This window comes from Bombina bombina, chromosome 1, assembly GCF_027579735.1.
Source record: "Bombina bombina isolate aBomBom1 chromosome 1, aBomBom1.pri, whole genome shotgun sequence".
In the NCBI taxonomy this organism is placed as follows: domain Eukaryota; kingdom Metazoa; phylum Chordata; class Amphibia; order Anura; family Bombinatoridae; genus Bombina; species Bombina bombina.
This window is the reverse complement of record NC_069499.1, coordinates 1447648978-1447674687: the sequence shown is the minus strand read 5'-3', so window position 1 is coordinate 1447674687 and position 25710 is coordinate 1447648978. Positions and strand designations below refer to the sequence as shown.

General features: G+C 35.5%; 1 protein-coding gene across 1 annotated transcript; it reads right to left on the bottom strand.

The window, feature by feature from the left end:
• Positions 1-14322: 14322 nt before the first annotated feature.
• Positions 14323-25293, bottom strand: LOC128666294 (embryonic protein UVS.2-like). The gene is made up of 12 exons (XM_053720789.1): positions 25225-25293; positions 24989-25010; positions 23817-23879; positions 22161-22295; positions 21942-22059; positions 21032-21210; positions 20450-20531; positions 20143-20270; positions 19665-19780; positions 17504-17729; positions 16874-16992; positions 14323-14568 (listed from the first exon to the last, which is right to left on the bottom strand). Exons 1-12 carry the CDS (start codon positions 25291-25293, stop codon positions 14323-14325), a joined length of 1503 nt encoding a protein of 500 aa, XP_053576764.1.
• Positions 25294-25710: the final 417 nt, after the last annotated feature.

The window sequence follows — 25710 nt, the reverse complement described above, 5'->3', positions numbered from 1 at the left end:
GTATAGATATACATATATATATATTTATGTGTTAATATGTGTGTGTATATATATATATATATAGTATAATATGTGTATGTATATATATATATATATATATATATATACAGTATATACAGTATAAATTAGGGTGACCATATTGCCGCTTTATAAAGGGACACATTGGAAAAATACATATGTCAGGGCTGTTTTTAGGGCTGTTTAAAGAAATGTTTTGTATAAGAACCCTGACATATGTATTATTCAGATGTGTCCCTTTTTAAAGCGCAAAAATATGGTCACCCTAGTATAAATATATGTATGGTATTCTTAGTTGAAAGCTAAACCTAGGAGGTTCATATGCTAATTTCTTAGACCTTGAAGGCCGCCTCTAATCTAAATGCATTTTTCACCACTAGAGGGCATTAGTTCACGTGTTTTATATAGATAACATTGAGCTCATGCACGTGAATTTACCATAAAGTCAGCTCTGATTGGCCGAAATGCAACTCTGTCAAAAGAACTGAAATAACGGGGCAGTCTGCTGAGGCTTAGATACAAGGTAATTACAGAGGTAAAACTTGTATAATTATAACTGTGTTGGTTATGCAAAACTGGGGAATTGGTAATTATGGATTATCTATCTTTTAAAACAACAAAAATTCTGGTGTTGACTGTCCCTTTAATGTTTATTAACCTTTGTCAGTCAACACCTTTCCCCGCTGCAACCACAAATGCAAGTTAAGGCTTTATTATGCAAAACAGAAGCCAAACATCAACACTATCTAAAAGCGCTGTTGAATTGTCTGGGCACAGTCTCATCTGAGATGAACAGTAGCACAGTTGAATTGTGTTTTGTGGTCCGACGAGTCAACATTACAAATAGTTTTTGGAAAAACAGCCGTTGTGTTCTGCAGGCCAAAGAGAAAAACTACCATTCAAGCTGTTATCAGGTCCAAAAGCCAGCATCTGTCATGGTATGGGGGTGTGTGAGTTCCCACTGCGTAGGTAACTTGCACATCTGTGAGGGCACCATTAATGCAGAAAGATATGTATACATTTTGGAGCAACATATGCTGCCATCCAGACGTTCTCTTTTCCAGGGATGTCCCTGCATTTTCCAGTAGGACAACGCCAAACCCCTTTCTGCCCGGATTACAAGCGCATGATTGTGTAGTGTAGAGTCTACAAAATAACAATGCTTCATTGGCAGCTTAACTTTTTATTGGGTACAAATTAAGAGTGATTGAGAAGTGTTAAGAGCCAGACTAGGACCTTATTGTTGAAACTCTTAATCATGTTCACATACTGATGCATTTTTTGTTTATATATATATATATATTACGCACACACATTAATGGGAACGGTGCTCACAAGAATAAATCATTTATGGTCCATATATACATGTTCATTTTAAGCATTGTGTCATCAGTCAATGAGCCCCAGTGTAGAATGTTCCCAGCTAGGGGACATGTCAATCCTTGCTTAAGTTGAGCAGGCCGCAGATGAGCAGCATCCTCTGTCTCCACTTATTATTGCACAGCCATATGCTTGTTCAGTGCCAACCCTGCTCTTGTGTTGTTAGAAAGCAGAGGAATAGTGAAAAAGGGTGTGTGTACAAGCGCTAAGGTAATCCCCAAGCTGTATCCAAACAGAGATCCTAACCAACCTCCAAAAAATATGCACAAGTAGTAAGAAGTGAATACAGCGCCAACAAGAGGCCAAGGGATAAATATACTCACAGAGAGATAAAAGAAGATTATTTAATGAACCATGTTAAAAAGCATCAGTAATAAAAGACTATATATAAAAATGTAAAAAGCACATATAAATAAAATTACAAATACAGGAATATCTTACAGAAGCGGCTCAAAGGGCCAAAGCTGATAATTACAATAAAAACAGAGGTAATAACAGGTGATCAGTGTGAGTGGTACACCAGAATAAGAGTGTATACTGATAAAACAGAATTAGCCTAAGTACAACTGTAGCAAGTGCATCAAGCAAAAAACTAATAAACAATAATACAAACAATAGTGTTCAAAATTAGTGTTACAAAAACCGTCAACGGTTACGTCACTACCGGGTAGCTCCGATATTGGGCTTGAAACTGGTAAGCCAAAACAAAGATACCGGCAATTGAGAAAGAAACAACTGGATAAATCTAAGGCCATATACATGCCTTTTGAATTACCTATATATTTAGATATGTATAAAATTAATCCGGGAAAATTTATATACTTCCGGTTTGCCATATGGGGGAATCTTTTAGATGTTACACAGGAAGTGATGCTACACTTTATGGGGGAATCTTTTAGATGTTACACAGGAAGTGGAGGGGAATCTTTTAGATGTTACACAGGAAGTGATACTACACTTTATGGGGGAATCTTTTAGATGTTACACAGGAAGTGGAGGGGAATCTTTTAGATGTTACACAGGAAGTGATGCTACACTTTATGGGGGAATCTTTTAGATGTTACACAGGAAGTGGAGGGGAATCTTTTAGATGTTACACAGGAAGTGATGCTACACTTTATGGGGGAATCTTTTAGATGTTACACAGGAAGTGGAGGGATTTGGCGCCCAAACAATACAATTAATCAATTAAACTACCATATAGGCTACTTCTAAACTGTATATAAGGCCAGCTGCCATTACCAATATTCTAGTCTTGAGAAAGGCCCTTTTTTGAGGGCAGAAACGCGTTGACATATTGGTAAGCATTACTTTAATCTTTACTTCATTCTCATATTGGATACACTATGTTGTGAATTTCTTTTTTTTACAGGGACACTTTTTAGGATACCATAGGAGCAGCTGACAGGTGCTAGGATCCATTCAGCTACTTCAGCAACCACACTCAGGAATTTGGATCTGTCAAAGTAACTAACATTGGAAGGAATCAATTTCCTCACTTTCACCTTGCTTTTCATCACCCATTTTTTCCATTTTTTAGTTTTGATTGACTTATTTTTGTTCTTCACTAACATTTGTTGATCAACTTTTTGAACACTTTTTTGGATTATATTTTATATTTTATTATTTTTTATTTTTTATGTTATTGCATATTGTGTATTTTATTTTTTATGTTATTGCATATTATGTATTTTATTTAATTATATCTTAACCTCACTGGATTAAGTAGCTAGCATTTTTATATCCATTTGTACTCACTCACTATTTGATTGTATCTATACAATTATTTTGCTACCCCCTTTTTTTGCACTGCAGTGCATTTTTCTATTTTTTGGAACACTATTTTTGTAACACTAATTTTGAACACTATTGTTTGTATTATTGTTTATTAGTTTTTTGCTTGATGCACTTGCTACAGTTGTACTTAGGCTAATTCTGTTTTATCAGTATACACTCTTATTCTGGTGTACCACTCACACTGATCACCTGTTATTACCTCTGTTTTTATTGTAATTATCAGCTTTGGCCCTTTGAGCCGCTTCTGTAAGATATTCCTGTATTTGTAATTTTATTTATATGTGCTTTTTACATTTTTATATATAGTCTTTTATTACTGATGCTTTTTAACATGGTTCATTAAATAATCTTCTTTTATCTCTCTGTGAGTATATTTATCCCTTGTCCTCTTGTTGGCGCTGTATTCACTTCTTACTAGAAAGCAGAGGAATACCCATGTGTCTTTCATAGTCTGATCATGCCCCTGGATGCATGTAGTAAAACAGAATAGACATTTTAAACAGTAAACCTTTAAACCGTCATTTATAAAACGGTGCTCAGACAAAATGCTGACAGACAGAATGCCGAAGCACATTCGTCCATCAGACATATGTCCGAAATGCACTGCTTCCAACTGAACAGCACAATCACGCAGTCACGTTAATTGTCATTATTAAAAAAGCTGAAAATTAAAATATATATTGTGCACTACTGAGGAAAAAAAGACAACACAAACATTTAAATAAAGACATGTAAAGGAGGAAGAAAAATGTTACATGAAGGTTATGCGTACATTGTAGGAAAAAAAAGAAAATTTAACATATTGGAGATGTGAAAAGAAAGTTTTTTGTGGAGGAAGGCTAAAAACCATCCTATATTATAAAAGGCCAAGTGTGTTTGTCTGAAGCCGTCATGCGCAGTAGAGACTGCGAGCGGACAAACACACCTGGCCTTCAGCTGCAGAGTAGTGCACACTGCGGAAGCTGCCTGGTTGGGGCGTGACCCGCATCGGGCATGCCGTGATGGGGGCGTGGCCGGCAGACGTGATGGACGTGGCGAGGGGGCATGACTGGCGGGGGAGTGATGAGGGGGCGTGGCCTCGCGGGAGCGCACTGGAGGGGCGTGGCCGGCGGGAGAGACCCAGAAGAAGGAAGGTAAGAATTTAGAAAGAAAGTGAGCAGAAGAGGGGGGAAGAGCAAAAGAGGGAGAGAGAGCGCAAGAGAGTGGGAGAGAAAGAGGGGGAGAGAGAGGGGAGAGAGAGAGCTCAAAAGAGAGGGGGGAGAGAAAGCTTAAAAGAGAGGTGGGAGAGAGAGCGCAAAAGAGGGAGAGAGAGCGCAAAAGAGAGGGGGAGAGAGTGCAAGAGAGGGGGAGAGAGAGCGCACAAAAGAGGGGGAGAGAGAGAGCTCAAAAGAGAGGGGGGAGAGAGCGCGCAAAAGAGAGGGGGGAGAGAGAGCGCAAAAGAGAGGGGGGATAGTTTAAAAGAGAGCGCAAAAGAGGGGGAGAGAGCGCAAAAGAGAAGGGGGAGAGAGAGTGCAAAAGAGGGAGAGAGAGTGCAAAAAAGAGGGGGAGAGAGCGCAAAAAAGAGGGGGAGAGAGCGCAAGGGGGAGACAGCACAAAAGAGAGGGGGAGAGAGCACAAAAAAGAAGGGGAGAGAGCGCAAAAATGAGGGGGGAGAGAGCGCAAAAGAGTGGGGGGAGAGTGAGAGAGCTCAAAAGAGAGGGGGGGAGAGAGAGCTCAAAAGAGAGGGGGGAGAGAAAGCTTAAAAGAGAGGTGGGAGAGAGAGCGCAAAAGAGGGAGAGAGAGCGCAAAAGAGAGGGGGAGAGAGTGCAAGAGAGGGGGAGAGAGAGCGCACAAAAGAGGGGGAGAGAGAGAGCTCAAAAGAGAGGGGGGAGAGAGCGCGCAAAAGAGAGGGGGGAGAGAGAGCGCAAAAGAGAGGGGGGATAGTTTAAAAGAGAGCGCAAAAGAGGGGGGATAGAGCGCAAAAGAGAAGGGGGAGACAGAGTGCAAAAGAGGGGGAGAGAGTGCAAAAAAGAGGGGGAGAGAGCGCAAAAAAGAGGGGGAGAGAGCGCAAGGGGGAGACAGCACAAAAGAGAGGGGGAGAGAGCGCAAAAAAGAGGGGGAGAGAGCGCAAAAAAGAGGGGGGAGAGAGCGCAAAAGAGTGGGGAGAGAGAGAGCTCAAAAGAGAGGGGGGGGGAGAGAGCTCAAAAGAGAGGGGGGGAGAGAGAGCTCAAAAGAGAGGGGGGGGGGAGAGAGCTCAAAAGAGAGGGGGGGAGAGAGAGTTTAAAAGAGAGGGGGGAGAGAGAGTGCACAAAAGAGGGGGAGAGAGAGTGCAAAAGAGAGGGGGAGAGAGCGCAAAAGAGAAGGGGGAGAGAGCGCAAAAGAGGGGAAGAGAGAGTGCAAAAGAGGGGAAGAGAGAGCAAAAGAAAGGGGGAGAGAGAGAGCAAAAGAAAGGGGGAGAGAGAGAGCAAAAGAAAGGGGGAGAGAGAGAGCAAAAGAGAGAGGGGAAGAGAGAGCAAAAGAGAGGGGGGAGAGAGAGCAAAAGAGAGGGGGAGAGAGAGCAAAAGAGAGGGGGGAGAGAGAGCGCAAAAGAGGGGGGAGAGAGAGAGCAAAAGAGGGGGGAGAGAGAGAGCAAAAGAGGGGGGAGAGAGAGAGCAAAATAGGGGAGAGAGAGAGCAATAGAGGGCGAGAGAGAGCAAGAGGGGGGAGAGAGCAGATGAGGGGGGGAAGAGAGAGAGCGAGCAAAAGAGGGGAGAGAGAGCAAAAGAGGTGGGGGAGAGAGAGCAAAAGAGGGGGGAGAGAGAGCACAAGAGGGGAGAGAGAGAGCAAAAAAGGGGAGAGAGAGAGCGCAAAAGAGAGAGGGGAGAGAGAGGGAGCAAGGGTTGGAACCGCGGTACCTAAAAAATTGGCCCGTGTACACGGGTCAAGAATTTTATCTCTGAAAACTGTAACAGGCTTTCATTAACCCTGTGATACACCTGTGCTTGTAAATGTAATTTTTAGTTAACAATGCATAACTTTGCAAATAAACTTTGTTTATAGCATGCTTGTCTCAATAAAAGCTGCTATGTAAATGTTAGATTGCAAATTAATATTGCTATTCACTTGATAAATATGCCAACAGTAAGAAATACATTCTTTCAGCAAGACACTTATAACTAACTATAAATGATAGATTTCTTTTAAATCTATCATGTACAGCTTCTATACATAAAGACTGTACCTTGTTATAAGAGCCTGTTCACATAAATTGTGAAAAATATAATCTTTAATATGCTTATTTTGCAATATATGAAGTATATGACTATATTGAAATATATGTTACTTCTACAATGTGTACAATGTATAACTGTATCCTTTTATATGTTTAAACAAAAGTCTTTTACAATATAAAAGGTTTTTATTATCTGTCTGCAAATATACTAACCAACTAACTAGTTTTAACATAAGATGCTATGTGATTTAAAATGGAGGTTTATTCAACCTTGAATTTATAGCTCTAAAATGGATGCTCCTTGCAATTTAAAGTGCGTATGTCTAAACTTTTGTATAACAGATTATCAAGGCCACATTGTTGAAGATAGAAAAAGCTAGACAAGTTTTGTTGATGTTAAAATGATGCTAAAAATACATATAAAAAGAAAACAATAAATGATGACGTCATCCAAATAAAAAACTATAAAAACACCTTGTTGTAAACATGAGGCAGGTGACTCTGACAGGATATTATAGAGCATTTCTAAGGATAAGATTTGGTTGCAAAGAAGTCATTTTGAGTGGTATGTAACAATTGTTATTGAAAGCAAGTTTAAACTGATAGTCTTTTAACTCTGTGTGTACTTTGGATTTAAATGAATTTCATTTTATATTTATATTACTTCTGTAAGCTGATTTTTCTGTATAATAAAATTTATTTTTAAACAATGTTATCTTCTCAAGTACCATTTCTTTATTGTACTCAAAACTTTATTTGTAAGAAATGAGACCTGTTTCACTGATATAATATTTAAAGTTCAGTGCTTGGAATTTATATTTCAATATAACTGTGCTTTAAGACCTTATAAGTGAATTAGGTGTGAACCACTACAAAACAATTGAAAAAATAAAATAAGTTGCTAACAATTCAGAGGAAGTAACTTCAAGCATAATACAAAATTGCACATCTAATTCCTCCCTTGAAGCAGCAGAAGCACTACCTAAAAAAGAAACTCTTGCCAGAAGGATACGTCGATAGCGAACAACACCAAATGGAAACATTTTAAATGATGAATTAAGAAAAACAACCAGAGGAGAAGATTTCATTGTGCACGGAAGTGAAAATTTAATCATTCTGTATACTAAAAAAATTTAGAACTTCTTTAAAAAAAAACAACACTGGCTCTGTGACGGAACATTTAACTTAGCTGCTTTAGTTTTTCAGTTGTATACACTACATGTTTTAATTGAAGATAATCATACCATACCATTAGTATACTGCATTTCAAAAAATAAAAATCAGGAAACTTATAATTTAATTTTTAGTATTATAAAATAAAAAAATCAGATATCCTATATCAATTACTCTAGATTTTGAAAGAGCAGCAATAAATTGCTTGACAAATTTTTACAAAATACAATAATTTACGGATGCTTTTTCCATTTTTCCCAAAGCCTGTGGAGAAAAATACAATCTTTGGGCTTAAAATATGGTATAATGATGAAAAAAATGCACTGGTCATAACATGCTTAGAAGCATTAGCATTTGTGCTGGTGGAAGATGTAGTTGAAACATTTAAAGCGAAAGTCAATCCTAGCATTTTACAGATGCTAGGATTGACTATTGAAACAAATAAAGGGGACTTTCATTTAGAAAGCTCCTTTGTTTATTTCAATCAATTGCCGTTCTAAGCTGCTACGGCAGACCACGGCTAAAAAATTTTTTGCTAAGAGGTGACTTTTTCACCTCTTATCCAATAGCCGTGCGGTAAATCCGGCTTGGTGTCCGTTTTTCATATTGCATTCCCTTGAAGAAGAATTTGACTTATCTATCCGAAGCAATACATTTGTCGTCCGACAGGCCAGATGGGTGCTATTTTTGTCTCGGTTTAATAATGTGGTCTCCTACCTGCCTGGTAGTAAGAATTTTAGGGCTGATGCCCTCTCTTGACAATTTTCGCCTCTGTCCAAGGAGGAGTCTGTACCTACTCCAGTTTTACCTCCTGACCATATTTTTGCCACCATACGTTCTAATTTGACTTCTCCCTTGGGGGTGGAGATCCTGGCTGCACAAATCAATGCACCTCCTGAGAAACCTAGTGCTAAGTGCTTTGTACCTGAGAATCTTCAAACTAAACTATTTCACACTTACCACTATCCTAAAGCCGCAGGTCACCTGGGCAAAAACAAAATGATTTGGTCTGTCACTCGACAGTTCTGGTGGCCAGGTCTTCGTTCTGATGTTGCTGTGTATGTTGCCTCCTGCTTAGTCTGTGCACAGAATAAGACTCCTAAACGTCTTCCCGTAGGTCTTCTCCAACCTATTGCTAATGGTGAGCGTCCTTGGACACATCTTTCCATGGACTAGTATCATTGAGGGGAGGGTACTGTGTCAGGGGTTTGCACTGCTTTGTTCGCTATTTGCTGCTGGCTGCTATTTTACTCACCTCTCACTGAATCTGCTACAGAGTATGTAATGCTGCTCACTAACCTGCACACCCTCTTATGGCCAGACTAGTGAACATCATCAGTGTGAGACAGGTTGCAGTCCCAGAATTGTGATGACATCACTTTTGTTCAGCATGCTCTTGCATTGTCTCAGACTTGTTTGTGAGTTCCTGTGTTCCTGTTACTGTGTATTACCTGGCTTGTCTGACGTCCCTTCTGGATCCTGATCCCTAGCTTGTTCCTAACTCTGCTGTTTTCCTAGTTCCTGATCCCGGCTCGTCTGACTACTCCCTTTGGCTCCTGACTCGGCTCATTTTCGTTTTGATGCATATTGCACATTTTCTGTTAATCCAATAAACCTCATTTCACTACTGAAATATTACTGTGTCCTTCAGTTATTTGATAGATCAAAATGAAATTGCTGATCCAAACACCAATTATTTATAAATGAAAACCATGGAAATTGTCAAGGGTGCCTAAACTTTTGCTTACAACTGTGTGTGTATATATATATATATATATATATATATATATATATATATATATGTTATAAGTTAATTGAATTGTCTTTTCTTTTTTTTGATTCCCAAACATTCCAATAGAGGGCAATCTTTTACTATTTATGTTCTTGTTGTTAATAAAATAAAACGTTATTTTTAATAAATGCCATCAAGTTTATTAATTTTTTATTCCCAGTCCACTATTAAAAATGTTTTAGCTAAAAAACGTTTAAACGTTTTAGCTAAAACCATGATTTTTAAGCCTCATTCCCACCCAGCAGTCGGATAAATGTCTTTCGGATTATTATCAGTCAGACAAATGTCCGTCGTATAACAGTCTATTTTAGATGTTTTCAATTTATTGGGGAGAAGCTGTGGTCTTTTTGTAATAAAAAGGTTATCTTAAAAAACAATGATTTTATTTTTTAAGATAACAGGAAGTACATGTTTGTACAACTGGACCTTAAATGGATATTAAACATATGCTAGATCAAAGCAAACATAAAACAAATTGTGTAAAAATAACAAACCAGACACAACTTACTTGTTTTCTTGCATAATGAGTAATGATACATTTTCTGTGTAGCCCCTGCCCTTAGTGTGATAAGGGAGCTGACATATTGGCAACTTAGGTTACATTATGACAGAGCTGAGCATGAGAAAATCTGACTCCAGGCTGTTATCAAGTCTATTCGCTTTATATTAAACCAGCTCATGTTATTTCAGATGTTTAATGACATCAGGCTGTATATAGCCTTCCTGCACAGGCGCCGTTTTCCTTGTAGGGCTGTGACAAGAAGTAATGGACACTGCACAAATGTACTGTAAAAAAAGAACTAAAAGGTCAAATCTGTTTAAAATGACAAATAATACACATTGCAATGATTTCTATTATGTATAAGCCACTGCTTAGTGTTTTTTTTTTACTACAACAATGAAACAGATTGTTTAACATGCCTTTAAGGCTTGATTGCTCATTGGTTGTTTATAAGATCTGATTGCTTTATTGGTGGACATTGAGACACCTTATAAGCATAACAGAAAAAAATTGTTTTTTCTCAACACAGGACGATCCATTTTACAAAAACACAAAAAATAAATGTAATACATTTTGAAATGTTCTTTTTTAGATTCATAAATTAAATTCCCTTAGTGTCCCTTTAAGATGATTTTAAGGCTTTACATTTCTATAAAACTCCAAGACAATTTGATTGGAGCAAAAGTCCTGGCTGTGGCCTTGTCTAAAAATCCTCATATAGCCATACAGGAAATGTATTTATTTTACACCTCGTAATAACTCAAAAAATTCTTGTTTACTACACAGTTTTAGAATCCTTTGTAAATGCCAATCCAGGGTAAAATGCCAATTTTTAACTAAATTTGTGTTGCTTTACTAGAGTTATAGGACCAGGATTATGCATTTAACTGTACATAAGCAGAGACCCTTCTTGCTATGTGCACATTGTATTGATTCACTATAAAGAGTGCTGTACCTATTTATGTATGTCTATAAACTACACTTATCCTGTTTAATTAGAATCTCAAGTCTAACAACTCAAACAAGGAAAACATGAACTCTCTGTATTGTTATAACACTACAAACTCTCCACAAACAGCTAAGATAAACTCATTTTGTATGTTTGTTTGCAAGTTTTGGCCATCACCAAACCCTTTCCTATCTGCTGTTAACAAATCATCTGAAAAGTTAGGTTCATTATGATAATCCTCCCCCAAAATTGCTTTTCAGAAAAAAAATCTTTGCTTGTAATTGGGTTTGAGAGGATAATTTTAATAAAATCTAAAGTATAAAATATAATTTCTGTCTGTGCTGTTAGTGCTGCTGAGACTGTTTTTTGCAAGGATGCTCTAAACCAAAACCTTTACAGTCAAGTCAAATCTGCATTGAAAATTGGCAATTTAAATATATTCATTTGAAGGGTGTTATAGTAAACCATGTGCATTTGTGCACTGAGTATAGCATAATAAACTTCAACTCCATGTGACTTAAAGGGACAGTCTAGGCCAAAATAAACTTTCATGATTCAGATAGAGCATGTAATTTTAAACAATTTTCCAATTTACTTTTATCACCAATTTTGCTTTGTACTCTTGGTATTCTTAGTTGAAAGCTTAACCTAGGAGGTTCATATGCTAATTTCTTAGACCTTGAAGCCCACCTCTTTCAGATTGCATTTTAACAGTTTTTCACCACTAGAGGGTGTTAGTTCACGTATTTCATATAGATAACACTGTGCTCGTGCACGAGAAGTTATCTGGGAGCAGGCACTGATTGGCTAGACTGCAAGTCTGTCAAAAGAACTGAAAAAAGGGGCAGTTTGCAGAGGCTTAGATACAAGATAATCACAGAGGTTAAAAGTATATTATTATAAATGTGTTAGTTATGCAAAACTGGGAAATGGGTAATAAAGGGATTATCTATCTTTTAAAACAATAAAAATTCTGGTGTAGACTGTCCCTTTAAACAGAAATACCTAGAACACCAACATTTACTCTGTTTAATGTATCAATATATTTTACCTGCAATGATATCACTGGGGAATTTCTTACAGCTTTTTGTGTAAGTAAATTTGTAAACTTAAACTTAGCGCTAAGAAAAAACAAACACCTTAATACGTTTCATTAACTATTTTATTTTGATTAGAAATAGAGTAATCATGAAAAAAGGATGAAATATAATAAAACAATTTAGAAGTAATAGATTGCACAACTGACAGTATGAAATATTCTATAAAAAATTAAAATCATCATAATAGAACATGAAAATACATTGATTTGTGAAACATTTTTTATTCTGATTAGTTATTTTCTTTGTGGACATTTTGTTGATATAAACTGCAAGATGTGATGTGCATCAGATTTTCTTTTTCTTCGTTCGTTAAGATGCTTTCACTGTATAAAATAAAACAAAACTTTATTTCCAGTAAATGAAAGGGTAAAGTTAAATGCTTTAAATTATTATAATGATTTGTTAGACTTTTCTTAGTCTGAGAATTTATGAGGGGTCGTGATGTTAAAAATAATGAGACCTGGAAAATAAAGTAAGTGAACATTAAACACAGATGGTTAAAAATAAATATTGAGCAATATATCTTAATGATAGAGCACCATTTACTAAGTGATGGATGAATAAGCTTCTGTGTTTATTTCTAGTGAGGGAACATCTGCTGTTCACATTTAACATTGGACAACGGGAACCTGTGGATGACAGATGGAAGAGGCGCCTCATGGGACAAGTATCGTTTTAGACAGCAAAGGGACACACATAAGCGGCGAACCCCCCACACAGAGTGTTACTCACAAGAGCGGCGGTACAAACGTGTACCCAGACAGGCAGGACGGAACCAAAAGTCGCCCGTCAGACAGGCGTAAGCTCGGTACGCTAGGCAAACGTCACTCAGCAAGCAGCGTCAGAGTAAACCCAGCAGGGGAACCAATAGAGTCGAAGGGAACTCGACACAGCGGACCTCCAAAGGGGATCAGGAACGTAACCAAATTTCTCCAGCGGCAATGGTAATAGAAAACAGGCAGGTGTGATGTACTCAAAGATACATTTATTGAGTACAAACAGATAAAAACAAGCGTACAGCAACGCGTTTCTCAACAAATAGTCGTTTCAACGACTATTTGTTGAGAAACGCGTTGCTGTACGCTTGTTTTTATCTGTTTGTACTCAATAAATGTATCTTTGAGTACATCACACCTGCCTGTTTTCTATTACCATTGCCGCTGGAGAAATTTGGTTACGTTCCTGATCCCCTTTGGAGGTCCGCTGTGTCGAGTTCCCTTCGACTCTATTGGTTCCCCTGCTGGGTTTACTCTGACGCTGCTTGCTGAGTGACGTTTGCCTAGCGTACCGAGCTTACGCCTGTCTGACGGGCGACTTTTGGTTCCGTCCTGCCTGTCTGGGTACACGTTTGTACCGCCGCTCTTGTGAGTAACACTCTGTGTGGGGGGTTCGCCGCTTATGTGTGTCCCTTTGCTGTCTAAAACGATACTTGTCCCATGAGGCGCCTCTTCCATCTGTCATCCACAGGTTCCCGTTGTCCACTCATCATTCCTGAGAGAGCTGCCTGGATTGCCGTTTGCCGAATCCGCCATTAGCCATATGCTGTGATCATTTGCGCACTTCTATAGAGACTCTGTGTGCTATCTCGGTTCTCTTTAATCTAACATTTAACATTGCACAAGCAAGTACTTGTAGAGCCCCGTCCCCTGCTCTCGCACAACCAGTTGTACAAAAGCAGGGTTTATCCAAAATCCCACAGTAACAAACCTGGAATGATTTAATTCCACCACCTCTGAGTTGACAGAAAGCTTAAAATGCAGCAGTCTTAAAGGGATATGAAAGTCAAAATGAAACTTGCATGATTCATATAAAGCATATCATTGTAATACACTTTTAAATACCCTTCTTTTATCAAATGTGTTGTTATTTTACATGTCCTATACTACTAGAAGTTAGCATTGATTGGTGGCTACATACACTTGTCTCTTGCCATTGGCTAACGAAATTAGTTCAGCTAGCTCTCAGTAGTACAGTTTTATTCTGAAGCCGACTCTATCTATGTGTTTAATCATTTTGCATGAGTTAGCAATTGTGCAATAATAAAGCAACAAAGCATTTTGTTTTTTGCACTTTTTAATTTCTTAGACTGCTGCTTCTTAACTAGTAGGCTTATCAGTATTGTTTATATATATATATATATATATATATATATATATATATATATATATATATATATATATCATTAGAGGGTTCCTCTGCATTCTTACAAACAAATACAACACCAACCAGGGTGCAGGTAATTGAATAATGCAGGAAACAGATTGACCACACGTACTGGATTTAGCAAACAAAAAAACTGAGGAAGGGATTTTTGCACCCTGAAATGTCATCTATGAAATATCAGTTTTTTTGTTTGCTAAATTCAGTGAGTGCAGTCAGTCTGTTTCCTATATATATATATTAAAAAATTTAAATGCCAAACTAGGACATCAAAGTATACTGACCAAAAGTGTAGGACGCCTTGAAACCTCTAGACTCAGTACTTTGATCACTATGGAAGATGACCAGCATGGCATTTCCAGTAGACATCACAGATGGGTTATTCACAGGACCACAGTACGTGCGCAAGAGAGAGGAGCTGGTGTTGTCTCCATCGTAGATTTTCACATAATCATATCTGCAGTAACCTGAGGACTCAAGACTGAAGTCTGAAAAACTGATTGTGATCTGTAAAATGGATATAATAAAACATATTATTATAATGAAATTGTCAATAAATCAAAATAAATCAAAATAAAACAAATTAAATCTATGTTTATTTTTCATATCTTAATATTAAACTTATAAAATAAACAAGTGCGATTGGCTGTTTAAAATATAATCAGTTCCATTTACAGCATATATTTATGGCAATTGGTTTAATACATTTTGGAATTAAAATACGTTCTTTGTGCAAAGATTTTTATTTACATACAGTGGGCTCTGCCTGACATTGCTGCTAGTGAAAAGCCTACGTTGTCCGGCAATGCCGTCCAACAAATACATAGTAAAAGACAATGAAAAAACACTTAGTCTGAATTTAAAATGAGTAGTAGATTTTATTCTGACAAATTTCAAATTGATTTTCCTTTTCAATTTAGCAATGCATTGCCGAACTGCTTATTGCAATAGGTAGCAAGTTAAAGGGACAGTGTACACTAATATTTTCCCTCCTTTAATATGTTCCAAGTTATCTATTTTACCTAATGGAGTGTATTAATTTGTTAACAAATAGCTCCTTCACTTTAATTTTGTCATTTGAAATAGCGGATTTTGCCAAATGTATATCAAAATTAAACGTTCACTTTTCAGATAGGGCATGCAATTTTTAACAGCTTTCCAATTTACTTTTATTATCAAATTTGCTTTGTTCTCTTGGTGTTCTTTGTTGAAAGCTAAACCTAGGCAGACTCATGTGCTAATTTCTAAGCCCTTGAAGGCTACTTCTTTTCTCAGTGCTTTTGGACAGTTTTCCACAGCTAGACAGCACTAGTTCATGTGTGCCAAATACAGGTGAAACTTGAAAAATTAGAATATTGTGCAAAAGTTCATTCATTTCACTAATGCAACTTAAAAGGTGAAACTAATACATGAGATAGACTCATTACATGCAAAGCAAGATAGTTCAAACCATGATTTGTCATGATTGTGATAATTATGGCTTAAAGCTCATGAAAATCCCAAATCCACAATCTCAGAAAATTAGAATATTGTGAAAAGGTGCAATATTCTAGGCTCAAAGTGTCCCACTCTAAACAGCTAATTAAGCCATAACACCTGCCACAGGCTGATAGCTTCCATTCCACGCCGCATTGAGGTAGTAATTGCTACAAAAGTGGCCCAAACCAAGTACTGAGTACATACAGTATGCATGCTTATATTTTTCAGAGGTCCGATATTGTTCTATGTACAATCCTTGTTTTATTGATTGCATGTAATATTCTAATTTTCTCAGATTGGGGATTTGGAGTTTTCATGAACTGTAAGCCATAATCATCACAATTATGACAAATCACGGCTTGAACTATCTTGCTTTGCATGTAATGAGTCTATATCATATATTAGTTTCACCTTTTAAGTTGCATTAGTGAAATAAATTAACATTTGCATGATATTCTAATTTTTCAAGTTTCACCTGTAGATAAAATTGTAGTCCTGTGGATTTATCTAGGAGTCAGCACTGGTTTGCTAAAATGCAAGTCTTTTGGAAGAACTGAAATAAGTGGGCAGTCTGCAGAGGCTTAGATACAAGGTATGCAAAACAATAACAATTATTGAGTAGGCTGTACCTTTAGGTTCATATTACACAAAACCCTGTAAATAAGAAGCTTTAGATAAAATAATGCTCAGAACTGGTGTCTGTGACAGAGAAGTACCAAAATGTTCATTTTCAATTGTTCTCTCTAAGTAAACAGTAAAAAGAAGATAAGGAGAACTTGTGTAAATAATAATTAGACAAAAAGATAATGAGGACGGCTTTCCCTGATAGCTCAACCCATGTCCCCGAGTTGTGGCTTTAATTATTACTAAAAGTTATTTCATATACAAAATTATACCTAAAGGTGCAATTTCCCATACATTTTAAACTCTGCAGCTGGTATAACAATTAATTGTAAACATAATAAGGAGAAACCAATTTTACAAATCACTGTCCCTTTAAGCTATTGTGGCACTTGTTATGTTATATAAAATTGCTCGGTGAGTGGGCTGAACAAACAGCACCTCGGGTTTGTACTGTTTTATTGCAGATATGAGTAAAAAGAAACAAATAATTCTTGCTCTACTGAAATAAGATAGTAGTTAGTGTTATTAAACAGCATGAAAAGAAATGATAACCTGAAATCTATTCAATTGTAACACAATATACTTTGTAGTTATTGCATTTTTATCACCATAGAACTTTCACTGTCACACTTCTAAGTAACAGCAGTTTTGTAAAAGTAAAAATAAAAATGAATTTCTTGGAGTTTATTTCCCGTAAGATATTACTCACCTTGTTTCCTGCTGGAGCTTTAATTAAATATGAGCAGTGCATGTTAGAGGAGTAGAAGTTAGGGTACCCAGGAGAGGTGAAGACCTTTCCTGTTGCATAGAAAGCTCCTCCGCATTGAACTGTAAGAAAAACAAAAGTTAATAAGAACAAGCAGCAATCGGTAATTGGTTTGTTAAATTCCCACAATGACAATTATAAAATTATTTAAAATGTAATGTATATTTGTATTTCTTAAATTAGTATCATTATTGTATTTTGTATGAAAAGATTTTGTCTTCTCTAGTCCTCCTTATCTCCACCAAGGTGATTTGGAGGGAGAGTCTAATAATTTGCTTTTGCAGACTGGCTGAGACCTATTATATATATAGGAAGGATGTTCAGTCAATTTCAAATTTGATTTTGATTGGTCAGGGCAGAGAGGACGAGGGACAACATTTAAAGATGCTGAATCACTGTACTGTTATAATTATGTTAATTAAAGACAGTATTTTAAATGGTTTAAAAATATTTTGTGCTTATTTTCTGATAAGCCTTAAAGATAGACACCCTCACAAATATTTATGAATCAAGTTTTTCCCTAATTACTAAAAAAAAACAAATTAACTCCCATAATTATTTGAACATAGGTACCTGAGGTGTATGAAGCCTTAAAGCCAGTGGCTGTGCCCTGCCCATCACTGACAAACTCAATAAGCATCTGGTTAGAGGAAGAGATCATTAGAGGGACAAGTCCTGTGCCACAAGTCCTGTCCACTAACACAGGGGACATCTTACTGGGACCATCATAAATCTTCAGATAATCGGAGACACATCCTGATGAATACTGGATATCAAAGGCATTAAACTGTAAGGAAACCTAAAATATAAAAACACAATGTATGTCATGTACTGATGCACGTGCACACGTGTGTGTCTGTGTGTGAATTTTGAGAAAATTCACTTAAATATTAAAAAATAGTGAACATGGGTTTATAAACAAAGCACTCAAATCAAATGCTGTCATATTAAACACCTGAAATAAAATATGTAATTATAGGGAGAAAAGCTTACTAGTTGCTTAATATAATATTAATGTTGCATTTCAAACTGTAAAATATTATGGGCCAGATTACAAGTGGGGCACTAAATATCGCATTTGTGAACTGAATAATACTTGTGTACACATAAATATATATGTATATAAGCATATATATTTACTAGGAACACATAGTTCCCATAGACTGCAATTTAAAGGCTCTTTTCAGTGCCACTCCCCACAGCCCCTGACTTTAGCCCCCAAAAACTGCTAAGTGCAGGTTTTTTTTTTAATAAGAAAACTAACACTAAAGTTTGGGGGGGATTTGGTGGATCTGGTTAATTGTATAAGCGCTAATTGATACCGCAAGTTTGCGGTAGCAATACCCAGCCATTTGTAATGGCTGGTTATTTATTATGTGCCCGAAAACGGGCAAATTTGGCTGCACGATAAATTAGTACTCCACTTGTAATCTGGCCCTATATAATTAAGAGATTATTTTTCACATTTGGGAACTTATGTTTTAAGTTAAGATATAGATTTCTAATCACAATTATTTGGAATTCAAATATATTTCTATTTATAGAAGACTTTTTTAACACTTGCTTACTTTCAATTTGGTTTCTCATATGCATTCTATACATATATACATATGCATTATATATTTCATATGTGCACTGGCAAAATGTGTTTAGGGTTAGATTACAAGAGGAGCGCTAAATTATCAGGTGACGGCATCAGAACAAGGCTCCCATTGGAGCTTATGGAAATGAACTCTTATGAGCACAAAGGTTCCAAGCAATGCAAACGAGAGGTCGCGTTCACATTGCTGACAACTTATAATACCAGCACACATTAGTGTGTGCTGTTATTACAAAGTGGAGCACAAATATCTCTTTTATGATAGTGATATTTCACTCTCCACTTGTAATCTGGCCCTTAGTCTGAAAGATTTGTTTTATATTTTCAAATTGTTTGATTAAATTTCATTCATGTGGGTAGTTTGCCTGAATATTGGTTTGGTTTAGTTATTGTTGTTTCCAATGTTAATAGGAAATTTATATCCCATTTTCATAAAAAATCTTACATAACATAATTTGAACAATTAAAAAACTTTTATTTTAATGCCAACAGAACATATAGGGGTCAATGACAATTATTTCTAAAAGTTTATCTAATGATTTTTCTCAAATATTTACAATTAAAGTCTAGGGAAATTTTGCAAGTTAAATAATTTGATGTTTATCTAAAAAATTGCGAGCTACCCTATAACTCACTGATTTGATGTAACCAACCTTGACCTCCCTGTATCTCCTGACTTTGTGGTTTACATATGACCCTTTTTAGTTAAAGTGATTAAAAAAGGCTGCACGTCCCCTAGTCTCCCACCTCCACAGAAGAGGTTAATACTTGATTGGACAAGTCTGTATGACTAAAAACAACATTTACTGCCTGACTGGCTGTCTCTTAACATCAGTCGTGAGTTATACTATGTCAGGAATGGACAGGACTCATGACTGGTCAAACCCCCTGTGCATCATTATAAACTAAGGAGCTAATTAGCCAAACATACATAGCTTCTTTACCACTTTTCTGCTCCTTACTGCACCTTTTTTTGGTGGCAAATGGAAGGAACAAACAGATCTGTTTGGTAATCCAATTGTTTGTTCTTTGTATTTTTTATCCTATAATGTATTTATCTGCTAGTATAGCGGAAAAATCACCAAATTGGCAGAAATTTGTAGCCCATATATAAGGAATTTTCTTTAAAGTTACCTGTCCAGATGGGGTTCTTATCAACCAAACACAGTTGGCATTATTGGGATATGAAGATGGATAGTTGGCTGAGGTCACAATCCCATTAATAGTAGAAAATAAATTACTACAGACATCTAAAAATGAGTTAGAAATAAATATTATCAGCACTAGGTGGGTACAAGCTTCATTGTGTTCTAAAAAGCTTTTGAATTAAAAATAAAAAAAAAATAATATGCTAAAGTGCTGATGAAACCTATATGTAAATAACAAATTGTCTATGTATATTGTGTGCACTCAATAGAAACAGCTGACTAGTGATACTATACAAAAGTTCTATACATTATAGTAACATGTGGGTATTGACATGTTTTTCTTTGTAAATAGAGCCATATTAAATAGAAATGTATGTACCTTGTATTTATTTATTAAAAGGATATTTGTAAATACAATTTTAAGCTACAATACCCCATTGTGCTTTATCTCACTGGGTACTTACCACACTTATACAGCTTATTGATCTTGGAAATGTCCAGGGGACTGAGCCCATCTCTTTGCCCAATAGGTATATTTGGGTTACCCTTGGGTATTATGGTATCTTTACCTGAAGTATTACTGAAGGCATAACTGAGACGGAGAAGAAAAGGCTGTTATTAAGTTGAGTGGATCACTGTTGGACAGTAACAGGTAAGGGGGCATAGATTTAATTTATAGCTAAAAGGCAGAGAGGATATACATGTATATAACCGTAAATGGTGATTAATTAAACAAACATCACTAATAATTAATAGTGCTATGGGTCTTACCTTGGATAATGCATCACTGATCCATAGTCATATTCCACTCCAAGGTTATTAGTGTTAAGTTTCTCAAAGTTATAAAAATATGCTGCAACATAAGCAATCAAATCAGTCTTTGAGAGCAGCTCACATTTTAAAAATTGCAACTCATTAGTGTGTATGTGTGTGAATCTATCTATCTATCTATCTATCTATCTATCTATGTATGTATCTATCTATTGTTATTATAATCATTGTAACTTAGCATCTGTCTACTCCATATAAAGAACACAAATATACATGATTGATTGTATTTTATTGTGTTGAAACTATTTGCTATTTGTACAAATACTTTTTGTTGATTTTTAACTTGGGTACCATATGGAAATGGAGTATAAAATGTGTATAAATGGAACATCTAGGGGTACTGGGTAATTTTGACTTTTAGCTAATTTTATATAACTTTTATTTTTAAACCTAGATGCAAGTTTTTTGTTTTTTTATAACAGAACATGTTATATGTAACTTCTTAGTAACAGGCATTCATGTGTAAGTGGGACAAATAGAATGTCACTTCTATCTTTAAAAATTCAGCAACTTGTTTCTTACATTCTGAAATGTACTGTGTCATGATTGTAACATAGTCATCCCGGTCACTCCTGTTTTGTTCATGGAAAAAGCCCAACGCATGATTCATTTCATGCTCAATTTTCCCAAGCCGCATGCAGCCATTGATATCCAAATTTAGTTCCTGACTGCCTCCTATTCTTCCGATGTATGAACTACAGCTAGAGAAGACATGAAAAACAGTTTGTGATAAACCAGGTATATACACATTATCACAAAAGATACATTAGTTAATAAGAATTAACTTAATATGTATTAGACATGTGCATTCAGCTACTTCGTTAGTATCCAGATGCGGAAGAAGGCGACTGCTCACGGCATTAGGTTATTTTCAAAGCCGGATTTCTTTTAGGGAAAGTGCAACACCCTAAGATCTGCATTTGCACAGATCATACTGTGTTGCGCTTTCATGTGAAGAAATTCCGCTACCAAAAGAGCTGAATGCCTCGTATGCAGCCTCCTTCCTCCGCATTCGGAAACTAACAAATGCTCCGAATGCACATTTTTTATCTAATAAATGGTATTTCTGTATGTCTGTTCCTTTATGTTACATACTCAAAGCCTTTCGCGTCTGCCTTTAGAGTAACAGTTTTAACAACGTGAACTAATCAACAACATTTTGTTGTTGCATGCATTGTTTTTTTTGCTTGTTTATCATTTTTGGATAAATTAAATTGAGTATTGAAAAATGTGTTTCTTACATTCATCTGAGTGTACATGTCTTATGTGTGTTTGTTTAAATTTAATTAAGCTTCATATAAACTTGAGCAGAATCTGATAGTTAAACACTGTTATCTTTATGTATGCTTTTCCAATATATAGAATATATAGATAGGTACAAAGTTTTATGATTAGATTTGTGCTACACACACTAGATAATTATAGTACCAACCCGTCTGATGCCAGAATATTTAGGAAGTCTTTCTCTGTTGTCCAAGGTACAAAGCGCACACAGGTTAGGCTTTCAAATTCCTGCATTGCAGAGTTTAACAGTGCGATATTCTGGGCACCTGTATAAGGAAACATTATGATCACTCCCTAAGAAAACACAAGATTGACTGAGAAAACAGAAGTCAGAATAGATCAGTCAGATGTTAAATAGGTAACTTACTATAACTAGCTGAAAGTTTGTAAGGCACTTTAACTGTCCCGTCTGATGATTTAGGCCAAAGGCAGTCTGCACAGTTATAAGCATTGCGACCCTTCTTCACTAAAATATCACCCTGTTGTATTAACGCTTTACTGGCTGTATTTACCAAAGAAAGGGAAAAAAACTGATAAATCACTTGGTAAAATCTAAGTAGAATGTAAAGTATATAAAATATTTTTCATCCAATAATAGTCGGCCACTAATTCAAAACACAAAACTGTTTTTCATTGTTATCAACAAAACATTTACAATTGAAATTTTATACAAATTTTTGACCCTATTCTCATCCAGTACAGAGGCACTGGTCTGTCTACAGCCAGTGCTGTGCATTTAAGCATATTTATCTTGAGTAATCACTGCTCATAATCTGAATAGCAAGAGGTGTCCTACTGGGCAATCTGATTTATTAAATGTTACATGGCATTCAGAGTTTGGGATTTTCATTTATATTTAGAAATAAATGTTTAGTTTAGTTGATCCTTGATTTTCTGGTTGCTACTGAAAGGCCATTCTCATTTAGAAGTAAAAGAAAAACATAATAATAATCATAATATAACCTTATGAGGTACAAAACAATTTTACTATTGTATGTTAGGTCAGCATTCGGGTACAAATGAGGAGTAACATGTTCTGGTTAAAAACAATCCCCATCTTTTATAATATATACATTTTGCCTATATATTATTTTAGACCAAATAATTTATAGGAAAAATGAATTTTATATATTCATGACTATGACTATGTTAATAATAAATGAAGGAGAACATTAATTTAGTTATAATAGGAGCAATATAAATATTTTATATGACACCAAAATTCGAATAAAAACTACAAATAAAAATGAGGCTTAAGATTGTCTACACATTATAAATATGTTTAGAGCTCCTATTAACATTTTGAAGTTGGTGAATCTGTTTGTTATATCTTGAGGTATTTATTTGATACATCAGAGACATCACATTTAAAACAATACTGTGTATGAATGAAGAACACTCTAGCATTCTGCTGTATTATATTAAACATCTTTCTTCCATGTCAGTTATGCGTAGGTTTTTGACCATTTTGAATACAATGACATTATTATTATTTTCGTATTCTTCACTTTCACTTTGAGTGGTGAAAATAAATGTTACCTTGATTTTTTTCCAAGATTCTGTTAAAAACATCCGGAGATTCTGATGGTGGTGCTTTATCATCTGTAAATTACATTTTAATTAGTCACAGCTTAAACATAAAATAGATATGGGTGAGAAATAGCTCCTAAATTGTATAATTATATGGTACTTGATAATGACAACAGGCAGTACAAGAGTTATGTCTCATTGCAACCTAGCAAGAGGCTTCTCATTAACACCAACAAAATAATCTCATCATTCAAATGAGTGGTCACCGGTCCCTCTGGTTTTCACATGGTTGGTCCATGGTGTAGTGTTTCTTAACTTAATAGAGACAATACTGTGCATACAATGAAAAACACTCTAGCATTCTGCTGTATTATATTTAACATCTTTCTTCCTTGTCAGTCATGCATAGTTTTTGGCCATTTTGAATACAATGATATTATTATTAATTTCCTAATCTTCACTTTTAATTTGAGTTGCCAAAAGTAAATGTTACCTTGATTTTTTTCCAGGATTCTGCTAAAAACATCAAGAGATTCCGATGGGGGTTCTTTATCATCTGTAAACAAAATTTGAATAAGTCAGAGCTTTTAACATGAGGTAGATATGGGTAAGAAATAGCTCCTAAATAATATAAATATATGGTGCTTGATAATGATAACAGACAGTAAAAGAGTTATGTCTCATTGCAACCTAGCAAAAGACTTCCCATTGGCACCAAGAAAAAAATATCATCATTCAAATGAGTTGTCACCGGTCCATCTGGTTTTCATATGGTTGGTCCATGGTGTAGTGTTTCCTAACTTATTTGAGACAAGATTTGTAGTATTACATATGATAAGGGCCTGAATTCTCTGTGAAAAATATATCCATACACTTATGAGATGCCTCATTTAAAAGAGATTATATGGTGCTGTAGAGACCACATAGTAAAAGTAAAACTGACGATTTCTAACATTTTTTTTAAAGTGGTTGAGAACATTGGTATGTGTTATAGAATTAAGCAATTTAATGATAGAATTAAATTGGAAAGTTGTTTAAAATAGAATGCTCTGTCTGAATCATGAACAAATAAATTGGGGTTTTGTGTCCAATTAAAATTAGAGTTTCTGTGTAAAATGCTGCAGCCATTTTTATAGCTATTCTTCAATACAGCCTTCTGGGAGCTGTGCAACACTTTAATTTAAAATTTTGAGAGCTTCACATCTGGCATGAACATACATTTACTATTTCATTATAATATTTCCTACTGTTTATATTATGTAAAAACATAACTATATAAATTATTAAATTATTTCATAATCCTTCAGTACAAAGAATAGATATGTGGTTTATCAGATTGGTGCATGAAAATATAAATAGAAAATATTGGCATTTCATTTTTGACGGCCTGAATCCCAGTGTATGTGACATATATTTTTTACCTGTATTTATAGTTGTTTCTGTTTCCAGCTTTTTAGTATTGTCTAAATAAAATGAGAATAAAGTGTTCAAAATAATATTTAAAGCATTTTATATAAAGAGATAAAATATCTATAAAGAGATAAATAAAAAAATAGATGGTGAGATACTAAGGAAATAAAGTTTACAATAAAGAAAATGATTAAGAGTGGGAGAAAAATAATAATTTAGAAGTTGGAAGGAGTTGAATTGTATTGAATGACTTACCAAGTGTATCTGGAAAGTTCACCTAGAAAACATTATGTTTTAAAATTAAGGAATTTGCTAACTACATGTATATCAAATCAAACATCAATAAAATAATTTTTTTTAGTTGATTTTAATTTTATATGCCGCAAAAATAACTTTTGGGAAAACCTCATACTTAAATATCAAACTAGCTCTCTAAACATAAGCTCTCTAAACATAAGTAAAAGGTTTGTAACTTTTGCTCCAAGTCTCACCTGAAAAGGAAAACTTGTAGCTAGTCCGATGAGACAAGCCCCAAGAACAATGAAGCTTTTCCGATCCATCTTATACGTGTACTTTTTTCCTTGAGAGATCTTTGCTTCTCTTTTTTGTTTAGTTTATTTAAACCACAAATAACCCTTATATACAGAAATCATGTACAATTTCAACCAATGACAAGTCAGAATTTGTTTTAGGCAACACCCATGACCAGAAGAAATGCCTGAGGAGCTAGTTTCAGTTGTTAGCTCTGTAAAATTATAAATAACCATCATCAAGTGTGTTGTATAATTTACATGCTTTTCTTAAACCCATAGAAAATAGGTTTCACGCTGTGTTATCCATTATTATTGATTGACACCTGTAAAAGCTGTCCATGGAAAATTGTAAATATGAAGATCTGAGCAGGTGAAAACACTAGTAAATGGTTTTGTTATAGAGAAGCTGGAAAATACCTTTATTTTATGTACAGTAATAGTTAT